This window comes from Erpetoichthys calabaricus, chromosome 3 (genome assembly GCF_900747795.2).
Source record: "Erpetoichthys calabaricus chromosome 3, fErpCal1.3, whole genome shotgun sequence".
In the NCBI taxonomy this organism is placed as follows: Eukaryota; Metazoa; Chordata; class Cladistia; order Polypteriformes; family Polypteridae; genus Erpetoichthys; species Erpetoichthys calabaricus.
Window position 1 is genome coordinate 57,866,022 of NC_041396.2, and position 23,111 is coordinate 57,889,132.

The 23,111-nt window shown below is 38.6% G+C and overlaps 1 protein-coding gene across 1 annotated transcript in view; it reads left to right on the forward strand.

Annotated features, from left to right (window-relative positions):
• Positions 1 to 23,111, forward strand: part of nbas (NBAS subunit of NRZ tethering complex) — a 463,213-nt gene that overhangs the window by 58,915 nt on the left and 381,187 nt on the right. Inside the window, exons 13-14 of the mRNA XM_028796843.2 lie at positions 3,410 to 3,473; positions 21,037 to 21,230. Coding sequence (XP_028652676.1) covers positions 3,410 to 3,473; positions 21,037 to 21,230 — 258 coding nt within the window. The remainder of the gene's footprint in view (positions 1 to 3,409; positions 3,474 to 21,036; positions 21,231 to 23,111) is intronic.

The following is a 23,111-nucleotide window of genomic DNA, read 5'->3' on the forward strand; positions in this document are numbered from 1 at the left end:
CTTACAAGCACGTTTATTTCAAAAGCTGTGTGAAGAAATGGGTAGTCTTCATACATCTCTTCTTCTGCATACGGAGGTACGTTGGTTATCCAGGGGGAAAGTACTGACACGATTAGTGGAATTACGCAATGAAGTTACAATTTACTTGGAAGGAAAAACTGAATATATTGAATCTCTACTGGACAAAGAATTCATTCTCAAGCTCACATACTTGGCGGATATTTTTTCGAAATTAAACGAACTCAATTTGTATTTGCAAGGTTCAAACGAATCAGACATTTTTGCAGTCCACGATAGAATTCGGGCGTTTATGAAAAAGATTATGTTGTGGAGAAGTTGTATTGAGGATGGCAAGTATGATTGTTTTGAAACTCTTGAAACTTTTATTATAGAAAACCAAGTGCAGCCAAAGACGAACGTACTGTCTGCAATTTCCACTCATTTATCATTATTAAAAAATAACTTTGATGCCTATTTCGGGGAAGAGATGAAAAAGCTCGATTCGTTGAATTGGATTTGTAACCCATTTCAAGACCGCCTACCAAGTAGTATGTCAACAAAAGCAAGTGAAGAACTCATTGATTTATCAGAAGATACGTCACTGAAAAATAGTTTCAATCGCAAGCAGTTAACGAAATTCTGGCTCTCAGTTGCTGGGAACTATCCTTGCCTGTTTGATGAAGCTATAAAAGTCCTCCTCCCCTTCAGTACCTCATATCTATGTGAGGCCGGATTTTCGGCTATGATCAGCATTAAAACTAAATACCGAAATAAATTGGACGTATCAAACTCACTGCGATTAAAAGTAACTAAAATTGAAGTTGATGCTAAAGCTGTAATGACAAAAAATAGGAAACAAATACACCCTTCTCATTGAAATAACAGTCCTTGTAGGTATTTAAGTAATAAAAAATTGTAACTTAAAGTTGTTTTTTTTTCTTATTTGAAAAGTCCTTCATTCATATTGGTGACGCTTAAATTTCCATAGTGACTGTTTGTGAGCTAAAGTACAATATATGTTGTCTGTGATGATAACAAATTAATGTCAAATGAAAAAAATACTTTAAACAAAATAAACAGCCCGAACAAATAAGACACCATTAAGTAGTTCCGCGACTCGCTACTAGGGAATCTGAGCATTACCAATATTTTATGCCCCCTTTTTAAGACGGCTAAGAGGTGGGTCCCGAATTTGGCAGTTTTTGTTAGGTGGGTCGGAGCCCAGTCAACTTTGGGAACCACTGCCCTACACCATTGTTGAAAACCAGGGCTTTTGACAAATGATACAGGTTTTTGAACTGTGGTATGCTATACCAACCAGAAATAAACTGAGTGAAGTTATTGTACCTAGGCTTTATAAGATCTTAAGCAAAGCATCACCGTGTTTCTCACGCTAGTGGAGAGAGTAGCTTTAACTTACAACAGCTGATCATCCAGGGCAGCAGATTCCTATGTGACAATCACACATTAAAAATGACTGGGCACCGGTAGCAGATGTGTTGCAGACAGGCACGTTGCATGCCAGTTACACCAGGAGCAACCTCGCTGCCTGTATACAGAGCTACTGAGATGACACGCTGTTGTTCCAAAAAACCTTTATAGCATTAACAATGCTCTGTTCCATTTTGTGACTGCATCAATTTCAAGTTTGAGTTTTTCCAAGTCTAATAAACATTGCTTCTCTTTAAGCACATGGCTAGTTGTATTGCTACGGTTAAAAAAAACTTTGCAATCCGACAAAGCAAGTGGGCAATTGTTATAATTTTCAGAGCAACCTGCCATAAAAAAGTGAGTGTGTGAGCAAAGCAGCCGACTTGAAGTAGCTCCATACTAGCGGCGTTATCACTTTCGATCGGCTTTTTCTTTTATGTTCCACTCATTCAGTGCTGCTGTCAACAAGCATCAACTCTAGATCTTTATTTTAAAATGTTTCCCTTTTTTCCTAAGGACATTGAGGACACATTTTTGAGACTGATTAACGTGACTGCTAAGATATGAGTAACTTGTAGAATTTGAGAAAGACATGAGTCTTCCCGCTGTATCTTTAATTTTGAATAATTCAAGAGTATTTCAGTGTCCGATAGGGGAATACAATTGGCTAACTGTTTAGTTGAAGGGTGTCTACATGGAGATCCATAACACACGAATAGGATATTGAATAACGTTTATTATTTAAGAAGCAATATTTGATTTTATTTGATTATTTCATAATATTATTCGCAAGTTGATATAGATGTTTTATAAAGCAGATGCCACTGCATTGTATTCAAACAAGGAGCCACCCGGCGCCCCCCATAGTATGTGTGGATTCTGATGTGGTGATGCACATATTAGTTAAATTATGGTGAATTTTGCATGAGTGCAGGACTATGAAAAAGGTTTTTTTTTTTTGAGCACTGATATTTTGTTTCACATTTCCAAATACTGATGTGTTCATTACTAATCAAGTATTTCTTCTTTGATGTTATTCCATTATTATCCATATATTATGAAGCCACTATGTAGACACCCTTCAAATAAAGTGTTACTGAAATTTGTTAATGTTCTCTATGCATAGTTAAGTAATTTCTGATAAAGCCACCACTTCAAATATATCAATGCATGCTAATTCAGTCAAGATAAAAGCAATATTGATTTAAGTTGGGGCATTGTGAATCGGGACATCGGTTCTGATACCCAGCCCTAATGCTGGTCAAGCCCTGAGGCAGATAGCCACCTCTAAACTACAATGCCTCTACCATCATCCTTCAGAGGTGGTATGTTTTGTTTTTTTGGTTAAATGCAATTTTTGTTTTTTTTTTATCTGTTAATAGTACATTGTTCTTTCACAATGAGAAAGTCAAATTTTACCTATAAATTCCTTTTTATTACTCTTGTTGGATACTTCAAGAAAAAGCTTTCAGTCTGCTACTGGGTTGAATTTAATGGAATGATCTGCCCAAGGTAGATTGCCAGTAGATTTCTCAATTTGTAGATGATCTTTTGGGTAGTGGAGTGATTTACTACAACTTGCTTGAAAATGGCTTTAGAGAGGTCTTTTGATTTTGGTATGATGTAGGCACATGCATCAGTTGCAAATACCAAACCACACCACAGTTTTCTAATGTTAATATAAGACAGGGCTCTTATTTTTTACTTTTTAAGTTATTCATAAAATTAAAATAATAATATTACTACTTAAACATGTATGTTTTGGTTGAGACATCTTCTACAGCATTGTTTAAGTAGTAAATTTCCTGCCAAAATTGCTGGTGTCTTTAGCTTAACTTGACCATTGCTCTATAAAGTGAATGAAACACCTAATTTTTAATACTTAAATAGTTTAAAATAAATTTCTCATTTTATTGGATAAAGAACACTCAGAACTCTGCCTCTTTTAAAAATAACTGTATGGTTTTATCTTTATTAGCCAGGATTTGATGAAATCAACCCAGAGTGGCATAATTCCCTTGACAGAAGAAAAAAGATTAAAGGTACTCTAATGTTTAATGCTGTTTATTATTTGTAAAGTGGTTGTTGGTCCTAACTGTTGTTCTGTTTATTGAAAACCATGATATTCCACTATCCAAGTACATTAGACAAGATTAATATTTATTTCTTACATGTTAAATTTTCATGCTTCTGTCTTTTTTTCTTTTAATATAGTTTCTATATATAGGTTTAACATTTAAAACATCAGAGGCATCATATTCAGAGTTACTTAATTAATAATCTACATTTTCTGAGGAGAATCAGTAAGAAAACATTTGACAATAACCAGCTTGTCGTGCTGTGGTTAAACATAGTAGCAATTTGTAGACTTCCAACTTGAAAAGTTTGAAATGCGAACAGAACAAATTCTGAAAGTAATAGTTATGACTGCCTGACCTACCTGTCCAATTTCATTTCTAAAAATAAAAAAAAAATTGAATTGTCATTCCTAAATATATACGTTCTTATAGCTATTATTTTTTATACTGCTCTATTTTTGTACCATTCATACATTTTTTTTTTACAAATCAGCTAAATACAATAAATAAAATATGAATTACTGTACTTATTCTATCATTGTTATGAATAACTAGCAAAATACCCGTGCTTTGCAGCGGAGAAGTAGCGTGTTAAAGAGGTTATGAAAAAGAAAAGGAAACATTTTAAAAATAACGTAACATGATTGTCAATGTAATTGTGTTGTCATTGTTATGAGTGTTGCTGTCTTTTATATATATATATAATATACACACACACACACATAAACATATATACATATACATATATACATATATATACATATCTACATATACACATATCTACATATACACATATCTACATATACACATATCTACATATATATATACATATACACATCCACATATATATACATATACAGTGGACCCTTGACTTACGAACTCAATTCGTTCGCGAGGGCTGGTTGTAACTCAAGTTGGTTGTAAGTCAAGACTATTTTTCCCATAAGAAATAATGGAAATACCCATAATGCGTTCCGAACCTCCCACTGCAACACTTACTTAACCTTTTCATAATAAAAAAAGGGTTGTATAATGTGCATAATTTACCAAAACACCAATAATTTTTCTAACGTACTAACCAAAAAGTAATAATAAGTGCCTAGCCTACCAGAAACAACAATTTCATACTGTACTCACCATTTAATTTGACATCTTTGGGCTGCAGGAAGGGAGGAGGATGATAATGAAACTGAAGGCTTTTTAAAGGCTTTCTTTAACTTGCGCTCAGGCATTTGCAATCATTTCAATAGCTTCTTTTGCGTTAATTTTAATCTCCTCCTGCCTACAAGTTATTCTGACAAGAATTTTTCTCAGCATTTCCTTGCGATGATACAAGGAACTGTTTCTGAACTCTTCTGAGACCGCCCCCCCCCCCCCCCCCACTCCCCCCACTCAATGGGAACGACATGCTGAAGTGCGTCCTGAAGCGCGATTGCCGCGACTGTGGAAGCTTGCTTGTCCATTGCCGGGCAGGGATATCACATGCATATCACCCATCGATATCTTTTCTGTTTGCTTTGGCTGAGAGACTCAGCACAGCTTTAAGCCGGCTGTTGCCCCAGCAACAGATAAACAGTCTTCCATACGGAGTTTGGACTTTGGCATGTCTTCTAGTTGGGGGAGGTCCCAAGAGAGTTTACAAACCTATCATTTTATTGAATGAGTACCGCATTAATAGGAATGTTTCTGTTTGTTTACAATCGCGCAAGCGGATACACGTGACCGCATTCAGGTCGTAACGCAAGATGTTGGTCGTAAATCAAAATAAAAATTTTGGTCGTAAATCAAGTTGTTCGCATGTCAAGCCGGTCGTATATCAAGGGTCGACTGTATATATATATACACATATCAACATATATATACACACATACATACACACACACATATACATATATACATATACACATACATACATACACATATATACATATACACATACATACATACACATACACATATATATATATATATATATACACAGACACATATATATACATATATATTTACATATCTACATATATACACATATCTACATATATATACACATATACAGTAATCCCTCCTCCATCTTGGGGGTTGTGTTCCAGAGCCACCCGTGAAATAAGAAAATCCACGAAGTAGAAACCATATGTTTATATGGTTATTTTTATATTGTCATGCTTGGGTCACAGATTTGCGCAGAAACACAGGAGGTTGTAGAGAGACAGGAACGTTATTCAAAGACTGCAAACAAACATTTGTCTCTTTTTCAAAAGTTTAAACTGTGCTCCATGACAAGACAGAGATGACAGTTCCATCTCACAATTAAAAGAATGCAAACATATCTTCCTCTTCAAAGGAGTGCGCGTCAGGAGCAGATGTCAGAGAGATAGAGAAAAGCAAACAAATCAATAGGGCTGTTTGGCTTTTAAGTATGCGAAGCACCGCGGCACAAAGCTGTTGAAGGCGGCAGCTCACACCTCCTCCGTCAGGAGCAGGGAGAGAGAGAAAAACAGAGAAAAACAAACAAGCACAAATCAATACGTGCCCTTCGAGCTTTTAAGTATGCGAAGCACCGTGCAGCATGTCGCTTCAGGAAGCAGCTTGCACAGAAAGTAGCAACGTGAAGATAATCTTTCAGCATTTTTAGACGAGCGTCCGTATCGTCTAGGTGTGCGAACAGCCCCCCTGCTCAATCCCCCTAGGTCAGGATCAGAGAAAGTCAGCGCAAGACAGAGAGAGAGAAAAGTAAGTTGGGTAGCTTCTCAGCCATCTGCCAATAGCGTCCCTTGTATGAAATCAACTGGGCAAACCAACTGAGGAAGCATGTACCAGAAATTAAAGGACCCATTGTCCTCAGAAATCCGCGAACCAGCAAAAAATCCGTGATATATATTTAAATATGCTTACATATAAAATCCGCGATGGAGTGAAGCCACGAAAGGCAAAGCGCGATATAGCGAGGGATTACTGTATATACATATCTACATATATATATATGTCTACACATACACACATATATATATACATATCTACATATATATATATATATATATATATATATATATATATATATCCATCCATCCATCCATCCATCCATCCATCCATTGTCTCCCGCTTATCCGAGGTCGGGTCGCGGGGGCAGCAGCTTGAGCAGAGATGCCCAGACTTCCCTCTCCCCGGCCACTTCTTCTAGCTCTTCCGGGAGAATCCCAAGGCGTTCCCAGGCCAGTCGAGAGACATAGTCCCTCCAGCGTGTCCTGGGTCTTCCCCGGGGCCTCCTCCCGGTTGGACGTGCCTGGAATACCTCACCAGGGAGGCGTCCAGGAGGCATCCTGATCAGATGCCCGAGCCACCTCATCTGACTCCTCTCGATGCGGAGGAGCAGCGGCTCTACTCTGAGCCCCTCCCGGATGACTGAGCTTCTCACCCTATCTTTAAGGGAAAGCCCAGACACCCTGCGGAGGAAACTCATTTCAGCCGCTTGTATTCGCGATCTCGTTCTTTCGGTCACTACCCATAGCTCATGACCATAGGTGAGGGTAGGAACATAGATCGACTGGTAAATTGAGAGCTTCGCCTTGCGGCTCAGCTCCTTTTTCACCACGACAGACCGATGCAACGCCCGCATTACTGCGGATGCCGCACCGATCCGCCTGTCGATCTCACGCTCCATTCTTCCCTCACTCGTGAACAAGACCCCAAGATACTTGAACTCTTCCACTTGGGGCAGGATCTCGCTACCTGCCCTGAGAGGGCACTCCACCCTTTTCCGGTTGAGGACCATGGTCTCGGATTTGGAGGTGCTGATTCTCATCCCAGCCACTTCACACTCGGCTGCGAACCGATCCAGAGAGAGCTGAAGATCACGGCCTGATGAAGCAAACAGGACAACATCATTGTTATGAGTGTTGCTGTCATATATATATATATATATATAATATACACACACACACACAAACATATATATACATATATATATATATATATATACATATCTACATATACACATATATACACATATATATATCTATATTAATAAAAGGCAAAGCCCTCACTCACTGACTCACTGACTGACTCATCACTAATTCTCCAACTTCCCGTGTAGGTGGAAGGCTGAAATTTGGCAGGCTCATTCCTTACAGCTTACTTACAAAAGTTAGGCAGGTTTCATTTCGAAATTCAAAGCGTAACGGTCATAACTGGAACCTCTTTTTTGTCCATATACTGTAATGGAGGCGGCGGAGTCGCGTCATCGCGCCTCCTACGTAATCACGTGAACTGAAAACAAGGAAGAGCCCCAAAGAGCGCTGAAGAAAACATTCTCCGTCAACCCCCACACTCCCCCCGCCCTTCCGCACATCACGGCATTTTCGTTAATGAAGTGATGTAATACTCCAGCTCCACCTTCTTCACAAGTTCATTCACCAAATTATTTGTCAATTATATTTCACAGTAAGAATTTACAGCACAACTCAAACGCGGGAACGAAGGTAAATAACGTTAATTGTTGAGTGTCTTTTAATACTGTGTAAGCATGCATATTAACACATGTGCAATTAAACGTGTGCATTTACGGGTGATTTCTCAGGCTTAAAAGCTCGCCTTTTATTAAAAAGGTAAAAGCAAACTGTTTTCATTCTGAAGGGCACAAACCACGTTGGATTTCAGCTGTTAAACGCGCAAAAATGTCAGTACACCAGATAAATAAGCGCAACATATTATTAGTTGTATTGTATGCTTACAATACATATAGAAATGTGTTAATCGTTAACTAATAGTATGGGATGGTGTTTTTCGACTAAGCTACAGATGCCGATGGAGACCAGAACTGCTTTGGAAAAATATGAACGCCTTGGGGCCGATCTGGAAGAAGGTAGCGCAGCGTTTTGATTTAAACGATTCCATGTCTTGGTGGGTTTGCGTAGCTTATTGTCAATATCTTTACACCTGTTTTTAAGACTTATTGACTGAAACGGGCTTTCACGAAAAAAGTTAGGGCTTTGCTACAGTATACACCCTCCACAAGTCAAGGAAGTAAAAATAAAGGTATATATTTCTGTTTTATTTAAACCTTTTAAGTTTGTATGCATAGCCACATTTGGCTGTTTTAGGTTTTTTTTTTCTTTCTTCAGTAATATTTAATCTCCTTAAAGAAAAACAACATATGCATTTTACTTTTTTTGTATCTCTTTAGTAATATTTTAGTGTAAAAGGATAACCAGTATTTAAACCTTTTATGTTACTTTATAAATTTATTTTACACAATGTTGAAAAATTAATAAGAAAGCTACATATTTTGGCAGCTGCTGCTTTAATTTTCAATGAAATGAAAAAATCTCTCCAAGAGAAAACCTCAATGAAGAAGAAACAGTTTGCACTATCTAAAAAGGAGAAACCCTCATTTATAAAGTTTTGCTGCAGATGACTTAACTGAAAATAAATGAATAGTTCCTATGTGTATAATACATATTTATCCAGCAACTTGCAACATCTGAGGTACAATTTGTTACATTACTTTTGTTTTTTGCAGCATACACACATACATACACACACACATATACATATATACATATACACATACATACATAGTGCGTTGTAACACGGGCTGTGATTGTTACATGGGAGGGAGACGACAAATCACAGCTTCCTACTTTCTAATCGGGCCTGTGATTGGTGCTTTGACGGATGCCCACATCCCTCAGTATCTCCCCTTAGGAGAGGCGTTAGGCAAGTGTAATTGAATAGCGGTGCTGCAAGTTTAGCTTTACACCTGTTTTTAAGGCTTATTGACTGAAAGGGGCTTTCATGAAAAAAGTTAGGGCTTTACTACAGGATACACCCTCCACAAGTTAAGGAAGTAAAAATAAAGGTATATATTTCTGTTTTATTTAAACCTTTTAAGTTTGTATGCGGGCGGCATGGTGGCGCAGTGAAAGGTGCCAGTTAGGAGACCCGGGTTCGCTTCCCTGCGTGGAGTTTGAATGTTCTCCCCGTGTCTGTCTGGGTTTCCTCCAGGTACTCCAGTTTCCTCCCACAGTCCAAAGACATGCAGGTTAGGTGCATTGGCGATTCTAAATTGTCCGTGGTGTGTGGGTGTGTGCGCCCTGCAGTGGGCTGGCACCTTGCCCGGGGTTTGTTTCCTGCCTTGTGCCCTGTGTTGGCAGGGATTGGCTCCTGTATTTAGGATATAGCGGGTTGGATAATGGATGGATGGACATTTGTATGCATAACCCCATTTGCCCGTTTTCATTTTTGTTCTTTCTTCAGTAATATTTCAGCAAACCCGGAGCTTGTCAGTTCAAATCCTGGTACTGACACCACTGTGTGACCCTGAGGAAGTCACTTCACCTGCCTGTGCTGCAAAAAACAAAAGTAATGTAACAAATTGTACCTCAGATGTTGCAAGTTGCTGGAATAAAGGCATAAGTCAAATAGATAAATATGTATTATACACATAGGAACTATTCATTTATTTTCAGTTAAGTAATCTGCAGCAGACCTTTATAAATGAGGGTTTCTCCTTTTTAGATAGTGCAAACTGTTTCTTTTTCATTGAGGTTTTCTCTTGGAGAGCTTTTTTCATTTCATTGAAAATTAAAGCAGCAGCTGCCAAAATATGTAGTTTTCTTATTAATTTTTCAACATTGTGTAAAATAACTTTATAAAGTAACATAAAAGGTTTAAATACTGGTTATCCTTTTACACTAAAATATTACTAAAGAGATACAAAAAAAGTAAAATGCATATGTTGTTTTTCTTTAAAGAGATTAAATATTACTGAAGAAAGAAAAACAAAAAACTAAAACAGCCAAATGGGGCTATGCATACGAACTTAAAAGGTTTAAATAAAACAGAAATATATACCTTTATTTTTACTTCCTTAACTTGTGGAGGGTGTATCCTGTAGCAAAGCCCTAACTTTTTTCATGAAAGCCCGTTTCAGTCAATAAGTCTTAAAAACAGGTGTAAAGATATTGACAATAAGCTACGCAAACCCACCAAGACATGGAATCGTTTAAATCAAGGCACTGCGCTACCTTCTTCCAGATCGGCCCCAAGGCGTTCATATTTTTCCAAAGCTGTTCTGGTCTCCATCGGCATCTGTAGCTGAGTCGAAAAACACCATAACATACTATTAGTTAACGATTAACACATTCTATATGTATTGTAAGCATACAATACAACTGATAATATGTTGCGCTTATTTATCTGGTGTACCGACATTTTTGTGCGTTTAACAGCTGAAATCCAACGTGGTTTGTGCCCTTCAGAATGAAAACAGTTTTCGTTTACCTTTTTAATAAAAGGCGAGCTTTTAAGCCTGAGAAATCACCCCGTAAATGCACACGTTTAATTGCACATGTGTTAATATGTATGCTTACACACTGTTTCTTCTTCATTGAGGTTTTCTCTAGCATGCAGATCGGGGTAATTACATTCACGGCATTCGTAGTCTGAATTACAATCTGATTGTATGGGTGGTTACCTACCAGGTAACGCTTATGGTTGGCCAGCAAGTCAGCTAACATCAGCCACGGTGCCTTCAATTGTGAGAAGCAGATCATAGAATGGTTGAAAATAGTTTACTGTCAAATAATGCAAAGAGTACACGACACGTGCTTCGCCCTAATTCTTGGCTCATCAGGCGTACACAGTCACTGCACTCGCTTACGGGAATCGAACCTCGGACGTCAGCGCTAGAGGGGCTTCGCAGCGGTGAAGTATTGCTTTTAAATTTTAATTAAGATGAAAAGAAAACCTTTTTAAATTGAGGGAAAATATACCCATAACAATTTGTTAAGGATCTGTTTTTTTTTTGAAGCTGCCTTTACACAGCCTGTCTGCTGTTTTATAAACGAACGCCATATAAGGCCATCCTTTCTCCTTCACAGTCAGTTCACGTGATTACGTGGGAGGCGTGATGACGCGATACGCAAACCCCGCCTACCACGGCCAGCGAGCTGCAGTCCATTACTGTATATGGACAAAAAAGAGGTTCCAGTTATGACCGTTACGCTTTGAATTTCGAAATGAAACCTGCCTAACTTTTGTAAGTAAGCTGTAAGGAATGAGCCTGCCAAATTTCAGCCTTCCACCTACACCGGAAGTTGGAGAATTAGTGATGAGTGAGTGAGTGAGGGCTTTGCCTTTTTATTAGTATAGATATATATATACACATATCAACATATATATACACATACATATACACACACATATACATATATACATATACACATACATACATACACATACATATATATATATATACACACATACATACATACATACATACATACATACATACATACACACACACACACACATACATATACAGTAATCCCTCCTCCATCGCGGGGGTTGCGTTCCAGAGCCACCCGCGAAATAAGAAAATCCGCGAAGTAGAAACCATATGTTTATATGGTTATTTTTATATTGTCATGCTTGGGTCACAGATTTGCGCAGAAACACAGGAGGTTGTAGAGAGACAGGAACGTTATTCAAACATTGCAAACAAACATTTGTCTCTTTTTCAAAAGTTTAAACTGTGCTCCATGACAAGACAGAGATGACAGTTCCGTCTCACAATTAAAAGAATGCAAACATATCTTCCTCTTCCAAGGAGCAAATAAATCAATAGGGCTGTTTGCTTTTAAGTATGCGAAGCACTGCGGCACAAAGCTGTTGAAGGCGGCAGCTCACACCCCCTCGTCAGGAGCAGAGAGAGAGAGAGAGAGACAGATAAAAAAATCAATACGTGCCCTTTGAGCTTTTAAGTATGCAAAGCACCGTGCAGCATACTTAAAAGCTGCACACAGAAGGTAGCAAAGTGAAGATAATCTTTCAGCATTTTTAGACGAGCGTCCGTATCGTCTAGGTGTGCGAACAGCCCCCCTGCTCACACCCCCTACGTCAGGATCACAGATAGTCAGCGCAAGAGAGAGAGAAAGAAAAGTAAGCTGGGTAGCTTCTCAGCCATCTGCCAATAGCGTCCCTTGTATGAAATCAACTGGGCAAACCAACTGAGGAAGCATGTACCAGAAATTAAAAGACCCATTGTCCTCAAAAACCCGCGAAGCAGCGAAAAAATCCGCGATATATATTTAAATATGCTTACATATAAAATCCGCGATGGAGTGAAGCCGCGAAGGGCGAAGCGCGATATAGCGAGGGATTACTGTATATATATATTTACATATCTACATATATATACACATATATATATACATATCTACATATATATATACACATATATATACATATCTACATATATATACATATCTACATATATCTAGACATACATATATACATACATACATTGACATATATAATACATATCTACATATATATATATATATATCAAAATACCCGCGCTTCGCAGCGGCGAAGTACTGCTTTAAAATGTTTATTAAGAAGAAAAGTAAACCTTTTTAAACTGAGGGAAAATTAATCAATAATTATTTGTTAAGGATCTCTTTGTATACCACGTTGTCAGTTCAGTAAGCATGCAACGTACAATTGGCCATGTGAAAAGCAGTCCTGCCTCAAATCAATGCCAACCTTTTGTAGGGTCTGTCCCTGAGACTTATTAATTGTCATTGCGAAGTAGAGCCTTAGTGGAAATTTTAGGCGTTTGAATTGAAATGGGAGATCAGAGGGTATAACGGGGATGCGAGGAATAAAAACTCTCTCCCCTGAGCCACCGCCATTAAAAACAGTTGCCTCAATGAGGTTCTTTTGCAGACACGTGACCTGAAGTCTCGTGCCGTCACAAAGTTTAAGTGGCTGTACGCAAATCCACAATCGGTTTCATATTGTTTTCGTACCTTATCAATTGTGTAATGTGTTTTTTGAACAGGTTTGATTCATCGAAGTGATCACTCCTGCTGCGTTCAGTCACTTCACGTGAGCTGCTCTCTTGTGTGATGTTGCGATGTCCACGGGCTTATTTAATGTTAGCTAAGACCCGGCAGTTAAAAGTTTCTCGCTACAGCAATTTTAACTTTGTTACAAAGTGATCCAAACTGTCGTTTATACCTCGTGTCTTCTCATTAAACTTGTATCTCGCGAATATGGCATTGCAAACGGCAGCGGGTCAGTTCACGTGCTTACATGGGAGGCGTGATGACGCGATATATTTTGATATATATCAGAATACCCGCGCTTCCCAGCGGCGAAGTACTGCTTTAAAATTTTTATTAAGAAGAAAAGTAAACCTTTTTAAACTGAGGGAAAATGAATCAATAATTATTTGTTAAGGATCTCTTTGTATACCACGTTGTCAGTTCGCCCCTCTGGCTGTAATATGGCCAAGCTGTGTGCTGAGCTTACTCTTGAGCATGAAATCTAACGTGGTTTGTGCCCTTCAGAATGAAAACAGTTTGCAATTACCTTTTTAATAAAAGGCGAGCTTTTAAGCTTGAGAAATCACCCCGTAAATGCACACGTTTAATTGCACATGTGTTAATATGTATACTTACACAGTATTAAAAGACACGCAACAATTAACGTCATTTACCTTTGTTCCCGCGTTTGATAAAAGGCAAGCTTTTAAGCCTGAGAAATCACCCCGTAAATACACACGTTTAATTGCACATGTGTTAATATGTATGCTTACACAGTATTAAAAGACACTCAACAATTAATGTCATTTACCTTCGTTCCCGCGTTTGACTCGTGCTGTAAATCTCTTCCTTGTTTTCAGTTCACGTGATTACGTAGGAGGCGTGATGACGCGATACGTGACTCCGCCTCCTCCATTAGAGCATATGGACAAAAAACAGGTTACAGTTTTGACCATTATGTGTAGAATTTCGAAATGAAACCTGCCCAACTTTTGTAAGTAAGCTGTAAGGAATGAGCCTGCCAAATTTCAGCCTTCTACCTACCTACACGGGAAGTTGGAGAATTAGTGATGAGTCAGTCAGTCAGTCAGTCAGTCAGTGAGGGCTTTGCCTTTTATTCGTATAGATTGCAGTCATAGAATAATTTTCATTAACCTAATCAATCCTTTATGTTTGATTTTGTTTGACACCCATTTAGAGATGTTTATAGAGAAACATCATTATTTGTACTAATCCATATTACTAACCGAGAATGGTAAACCGGATATGGATGCAGGGACCTGCCCGTGGACGCAGGAGACATAGTGCGCAGGCGCCACACAAAGCCCCCCCCCCCACCCCAGAGCGCAACGGGAGAGACTACAAACCGTCTGACATGCTGCAAGCAGGATAAAGCGAGGTCAGAAATAAAAGACAGAGTAGGAAACAAAGTAAAACATCATAAAGAGGTTAAAGAACGGGGCCAAACACATGGAGAGCAGGTTACAGGAGTCAGACCCACGCCCCAGAGTGAAACGGGACAGACTACGGAGTACACACACTAACATAAATAAGAAATGAGGCAACGCGCCCATAAACTCAAAAACGAAACAGCGCGATCCACCGAGATCGCATTAGTAATGGCGAAACAGCTCCACTAACAGAAATATGAAATGAGGCAATGCTCCCATAGCACACAAAAAAGAGGAGTCACACCCACGCCCCAGAGTGAAACGGGACAGACTACAGAGTACACACACTAACATAAATAAGAAATGAGGCAACGCGCCCATAGCACACAAAAAAAGAGGAGTCAGACCCACGCCCCTGAGTGAAACGGGACAGACTATGGAGTCCACAAAGGGTCACACATCAAGCCCGAGATTACGGCTCAAAACCGAAAGAGCTCCACTGACAGAAATAAGAAATGAGGCGACGCGCCCATAGGCAACGACACCACCACACAAAACACAGGAGTCAGCCCCCCGACCCAGAGTGAAATGGTACAGACTACGGACTCCACAAAGATTGACAAATCAAGCCCGAGATAGTACGGAAAGCGAATTGCAGTACGTAAATGAAATGGAACAAACTACGGACTCCACAAAGGTTCACAAATCAAGTCCGAGATAGTACAGAAAGCAACTTGCAGTACGGAAATTGCCAGATACTACGAAAGGCGCATTCTCCTACAACGCGCAACTGAAATAAACGTCCACACTACACAGCAAAATCCACGCACTTCTAAAAAACCGCAAGCAAACACCCGACATCATACAGAAACCCCACAAATACGGACAAAACAACATATTTGAATCACATTATCCCCGTCCCAGAGTTAAACGGGACACACTACGGAGTCCACAAAGGTTCTCAAATCAAGCCCGACATAGTACGTAAAACGAATTGTACTACAGAAATCGTCAGATACTACGAAAGGCGTATTCGCCTACAACGCGCAACTGAAATAAACGTACACACTACACTGCAGAATCCACGCACTTCTAAAAAAAAAAACGCAAGCAAACACCCGACATCATACAGAAACCCGACAAATACGGACAAAACAACATATTTGAATCACATTACAGTAATACAATATTAACAGTACAACCACAGATGACACAGGCGCAAAACCTGATGGGTAATAAGAATAAATGAACGATCAATATTACACGTACGTCATCCTCACACGGACAAACTATACAGCATAGGTGAATCTCATTACAGTGATGCATTATTAACAGTACAGCCACAGAGAACGCTCCATATTAACAGTAAGTGCAATCATCCATATTACTTACCCATATTACTAACGGTAAACAGCAGGCACGGGTTCAAAACGCCGGGGGTAGGCGAAAGACAGAGTAGACAACAAAGTAAAACGTCATAAAGAGGTTATAATGCAAGGAGGCCAAACACATGCAGAGCAGGTTACAGATAATGAAAAATGGAATTCAAAAGACTCAAACAAAAACGTGGGCACGAAACACATTCAGAGCAAGATACAGAAAATGAAAGCAGAAATAAACGACAGTGTCAAACAAAGAACGTAAACATTGCATTAGCGCAAAAAAAGAGAAATTATTACTCTGACAAATAACTAAACGGCGAATAGTGATTGAATATATGGACACAGGTGATATGTCAGATGTATGTAAATATTGTAAGGCTGTTTTACCTCACATGCATTTATTGCTTACTTTCCAAAACAAATTAATAACTGCTGATGATGTGGATCGGTTTGTCTGTACTGTAATTTCAAAACCTATCCTGAATTATGGTACACAGTCATTAAACACATGTCTCACGGACCTCATTTAAAGGATTCAGCACATTGGGACTCACAGGATTCCAAATATTGTTTTTACGTAAGTTCTGAAGTAAAAGTAAAATTAATGAAATAGCAACAATCTTAAAGGTGTGTATCTGGAACACCAAACACAGGGGGTTGGCGAGCGAAGTGAGCAGGGGGCGAAGCCCCCTAGTAGAACATAATCAGCTTCAGTGGACTGTTCTGGTCAAGGTCAGTTGGCTGGCCTTCCTCTGTGGGTTATACAGATTAATATCTCACATGCTCATGTGCTAAGCTGTACATAAGGTATAGATGTATGACAAGGGTGTTGAATTCCGAGCCTGGAGGGCTGCAGTGTTAGCAGGTTTTCACTCTAACCCTTTTGCTAATCAGTGACCAGTTTTCACTGCTAATTAACTTCTTTTCATTTCATTTTAATAGCCTTGGTTTTAAGGATTCAGTCCTCTGAATTTATTCCTTTCTTCATTAAATGACAACCAAACAGAAATGAGATTTCAAATGAGCCAATGGATGATCAGCTAAACTGGGATTTTAGACTCCAACCAATTTCACTCCAACCAATCTCTTAATGAGAAGCTGAGTTTTGCTGTTAATTAAACCCATTTTTTAATTCCATGGCTTATTGCTGCTTTCATTCTTCTGCAGCAGACATTTCCAAATCTGTTGATTTTTCTGTTTTTTCTATGAACACCGTCAAAATATTTTGGTGACCTGAGAGATCAACCTAACCGATTCCATCACCTTTCTTTATTTTCAGATATTGTGTGATGGGCACAGGTGAGCTGGTCATGTGGCAGCTTGTTTTGTGTCTCATTATTTTTTGGCTACTACAGTTAGGTCCATAAATATTTGGACAGAGACAACTTTTTTCTAATTTTGGTTCTGTACATTACCACAATGAATTTTAAATGAAACAACTTAGATGCAGTTGAAGTGCAGACTTTCAGCTTTAATTCAGTGGGGTGAACAAAATGATTGCATACAAATGTGAGGCAACTAAAGCATTTTTTAACACAATCCCTTCATTTAAGGGGCTCAAAGGTAATTGGACAATTGACTCAAAGGCTATTTCATGGGCAGGTGTGGGCAAGTCCGTCGTTATGTCATTATCAATTAAGCAGATAAAAGTCCTGGAGTTGATTTGAGGTGTGGTGCTTGCATGTGGAAGATTTTGCTGTGAACAGACAACATGCGGTCAAAGGAACTCTCCATGCAGGTGAAAGAAGCCATCCTTAAGCTGCGAAAACAGAAAAAACCCATCCGAGAAATTGCTACAATATTATGAGTGGCAAAATCTACAGTTTGGTACATGCTGAGAAAGAAAGCAAGCACTGGTGAACTCAGCAACGCAAAAAGACCTGGACGTCCACAGAAGACAACAATGGTGGATGATCGCAGAATCATTTCCATGGTGAAGAGAAACCCCTTCACAACAGCCAACCAAGTGAACAACACTCTCCAGGGGTAGGCGTATCGATATCCAAATCTACCATAAAGAGAAGACTGCATGAAACTAAATACAGAGGGTGCACTGCAAGGTGCAAGCCACTCATACGCCTCAAGAATAGAAAGACTAGATTGGACTTTGCTAAAGAACATCTAAAAAAGCCGGCACAGTTCTGGAAAAACATTCTTTGGACAGATGAAACCAAGATCAACCTCTATCAGAATGATGGCAGGAAAAAAGTATGGAGAAGGCGTGGAACAGCTCATTATCCAAAGCATACCACATCATTTGTAAAACACGGTGGAGGCAGTGTGATGGCTTGTGTGTGCATGGCTGCCAGTGGCACTGGGACACTAGTGTTTATTGATGATGTGACAGAGGACAGAAGCAGCCGAATGAATTCTGAGGTGTTCAGAGACATACTGTCTTCTCAAATCCAGCTAAATGCAGTCAAATTGATTGGGTGGCATTTCATGATACAGATGGACAATGACCCAAAACATACAGCCAAAGCAACCAATGAGTTTATTAAAGCAAAGAAGTGGAAAAATCTGGTGATGTCCATGAGTTTAAGACTTCTGGCTGTCATTGCCAGCAAAGGGTTTTCAACCAAGTATTAGAAGTGAACATTTTATTTCCAGTTATTTAATTTGTCCAATTACTTTTGAGCCCCTGAAATGAAGGGATTGTGTTAAATAAATGCTTTAGTTGCCTCATATTTTTATGCAATCTTTTTGTTCAGCTCACTGAATTAAAGCAGAAAGTCTGCACTTCAACTGCATCTGAGTTGTTTCATTTAAAATTCATTGTGGTAATGTACAGAACCAAAATTAAAAAAAAAGTTGTCTCTGTCCAAATATTTATGGACCTAACTGTAATTAAGGAAAAAGAGACAACTAAGGGTCTGAGTCAAATTAATTTTTCCAGGTTTAGAGTTTGTTAGAGAGGTGAAATATAGTTTGTTTACGTGCATATCTGATGATTTATGTTTTTGGTGCAGTACAGTAATCCCTCACCTATCGCGGGGGTTACGTTCCAGAGCCCCCCACGATAGGTGAAAATCCGTGAAGTAGCGACCTATATTTATTTTATTATTTATACATATTTTAAGGCTTTATAAACCCTTCCCACACTCTTATAAACCTTTGTCACTCTCTTGTTAACCTTTCCCACACTCTTATAAACACTTCCTATGCTCTTAAACACTTTCTGCATTCTTAAACACCGCAGACCAACACTGCGCACTGCACGCAGCGATCAGACGTCGATGTGTCTGCACTCGCTTTGTGAAGGGGGGCAGCTGAACTCACGCTGAGCAGAAATTGACTTTGTGCTACTTCTGCCAAAATGCCTGCTTGTCGCTCTGTGCGTTCGGAAGGAGGAAGAGGAGTGGGGGTGTGTGAGGGCTGAACGCACCTCCCTGGAGGCGAAGTACGCTCCTGCCACTTCGCATTGTCAAGGGGGTGGGGAGCTGAATGAATGCTAAGGAGAAGTGGACTTTGTGCTGGCTTTGTGCTGCTTGTCGCTCTGCGTGTCAATAATTTAAAAGCCTGTACATCACCTATTTTCCTGTCTCACTGTCTTGTCTTGCGTGAAGTTAAAATGTTTTATAATAGTGAGATGTTACTCATATCCTTAGCCCGACATCCACATATCATATTTGTTAACAAAGTGTGTTTTATAAGTTTACATGTGTTTAAAGCATGTGGGATGGGTATTTTAAGGCTTAAACTATAAAAATGTTTATATGGAACATAACTTCCGCGATAGGCGGGCAATCACTTGTATTTAAAAACCCGCGAAGTCGTGAATCCGCGAAAAGTGAACCGCGAAGTAGCGAGGGATTACTGTATAAAGAATTTTTGGAAATACAGTAATCCCTCCTCCATCTTGGGGGTTGCGTTCCAGAGCCACCCGCGAAATAAGAAAATCCGCGAAGTAGAAACCATATGTTTATATGGTTATTTTTATATTGTCATGCTAGGGTCACAGATTTGCGCAGAAACACAGGAGGTTGTAGAGAGACAGGAACGTTATTCAAACACTGCAAACAAACGTTTGTCTCTTTTTCAAAAGTTTAAACTGTGCTCCATGACAAGACAGAGATGACAGTTCCGTCTCACAATTAAAAGAATGCAAACATATCTTCCTCTTCAAAGGAGTGCGCGTCAGGAGCAGAAACTGTCATAAAGACAGAGGAAAGCAAACAAATCAATAGGGCTGTTTGGCTTTTAAGTATGCGAAGCACCGCGGCACAACACTGTTGAAGGCGGCAGCTCACACCCCCTCCGTCAGGAGCAGAGAGAGAGAGAGAGAGAGAGAGACAGAGAAAAACAAACATGCAAAAATCAATATGTGCCCTTCGAGCTTTTAAGTATGCGAAGCACCATGCAGCATGTCGCTTCACTAAGCAGCTGCACAGAAGGTAGCAACGTGAAGATAATCTTTCAGCATTTTTAGACGAGCGTCCGTATCGTCTAGGTGTGTGAACAGCCCCCCTGCTCACACCCCCTACGTCAGGATCAGAGAAAGTCAGCGCAAGAGAGAGAAAGAGAAAAGTAAGTTGGGTAGCTTCTCAGCCATCTGCCAATAGCGTCCCTTGTATGAAATCAACTGGGCAAACCAACTGAGGAATAATGTACCAGAAATTAAAAGACCCATTGTCCTTAGAAATCCGCGAACCAGCAAAAAATCCGCGATATATATTTAAATATGCTTACATATAAAATCCGCGATAGAGTGAAGCCGCGAAAGGCGAAGCGCGATATAGCGAGGGATCACTGTACTTCTGAAATATTTTGTTTTTGTTTAACATAGTTGAAATAATATAGCAGTTGTAGACTTTTAAGATTCATATGAATTATACAGTATTAGTAATTTTTAAAGAACATTTAACGTGATTAAACCAAAATATCAAATAGTATGTGAACAATTACATTTGTTAAATTTTTCTCCCACTAGATAAAGAATCCTATTATCCCCTGATTGATGTTAACTGGTGGACAGATAATGCAGTAATTCTTGCAAGATGTTCTGGCTCTCTCACTGTGTCTTCAGTAAAAACGTTGAAGAACCTTCTAGGAAAGTCATGTGAATGGTTTGAGCCTTCACCACAAGTAACTGCTGCTCATGATGGAGGCTTTCTTACACTTGAGGTAAATAGTTGTTTACATACAGTACTATCTAATACCCTTATAGATTTTGAACCTGTGATCTCTGAGGAGAAATTAGTGATTAAACTAATAATTAAGAATAATGTAATTATGTCATTTTGAAAAGTAACACTTAAAATGTTGAGTTTTAACTGCTGTGGAAATGATTCTAAATCAGATTATGAGTTTTTTTCTACTTTGTACTTAGGTATTCAGATTTCAGTCATTTAAAGCACAGATATTACAGATATTATTTACTTTAATCCTACTAATTTCTTCAAATATCCCTTTGCTGATAATCATTCATTAAATACAGAAACGTAGATTTAAATTCGAAAATTTAAATTTCCAACAATGTTATTATTACAAGGGGTATTTTTCAACATAATCTCCATTCACACTAATGCACATGTAATAACATTGACAAAGCTTTTCCACACCTCTCAAAGAAAATAGTTTGTCTTTCTTCACAACCTTCTGTAGATGACTTAATGTCTTAGCCATAGGCATAATGCTTTCCATTGAGGTAGCACTTCAGTTTGGGAAGCAGATGATAATTCACCCAAGATCATGGGTGTAGCATCTCTTTTAACCCAGTATTTTACAAAGCAGTGTGATGAAGGGGTAGTTGAAAGCTTTCCTCAAACTTATCGTTATCTACATGTCACAAATGGCAAAGCAAGTAAGTTTAATACTGAGTGGTTATATGGTTATTATAAAGTAAGTAGTTAAAACTATTATGCACATGGTCTTACCAGCATAAGCTTGGACCTTAAATTTCTTTAGTTCTGGAGAATCGCCATGCTTTCATTTTGTGATTATTATTTAGACTCTTACTCATAGCTACACAGTGTTAATAGCAGGGTTTGAAGTCCAAAGCTGTAACAACTTGAAACTGGATGTTAGGAAACATATCTCCAGTGCCTCCATGACCGAATTCTTTTACCAAGTTTCGGATGTGGTGGTTCATTTCGGGAGTCAACATTCTGGGCTCATGTTGTTAATGAAGAACAGTTTCAACTGATTTATATAACTTAAGGATTCAACTAAACTAACAATTGATCTCATGCACGGTGGCAGCATCTTCTTCAAAGACTTGACGTTAACACATCTTACAGAAATAAAAAGGTTACAGGTTATTTCCACATGGAAAAGGAAGGAATGTTAAACAGCCATAATTTTGGCACTTTTAACTTTCTTTTGTTTTGAAAGTGGAAAAAACCTTTAACATTTTTTCCTTTGCAAATGCTTGCTGACACAGCCCTACACTAACTTCATCTTAAATTGATGTACTACCACAATAGAATTTTGCAGCCCATCTTTTGTCTGTGGTATATCTGATCAAATTTGACTTTATGATAATAAATCTCTGTAGGCATATCATTCTGTAGAATTGTTTTTGTGGCTTACCATTGTGATTTGGGTTTAAAACAAGAAACATACATTATATATACCACAAATGGCAGAAACTTGTAATTCAATTATTTTAGTACACTTGGGCAAATCTACATTAATATTTCATAGATTTGGGTGAAAATCTAATTCATTGCAAAAATGTATTTCCTGTGCAACACTAGACATTTTAATATGAATGAAGACTTGTATAATGTTATAATGGTGTTAACAGTGTTTTCTGATCTGCTTAAAATGTGAAAAGATATATTTTTCAGACTGTTGTGTTTAGATTTACAATGGTTCTGTCTTATTTTAAGCCTACGTATCAGTTGTATACATGAGTATGCATGTAAAAGATTTTTTTTACTATGTCTTCATTAAAGTCATTATATACAGTCATATGAAAAAGTCTGGGAACCCCTCTTAGCCTGCATAATAATGTACTCTACTTTTAAAAAAAAAAAAAAGATAACAATGGTATGTCTTTCA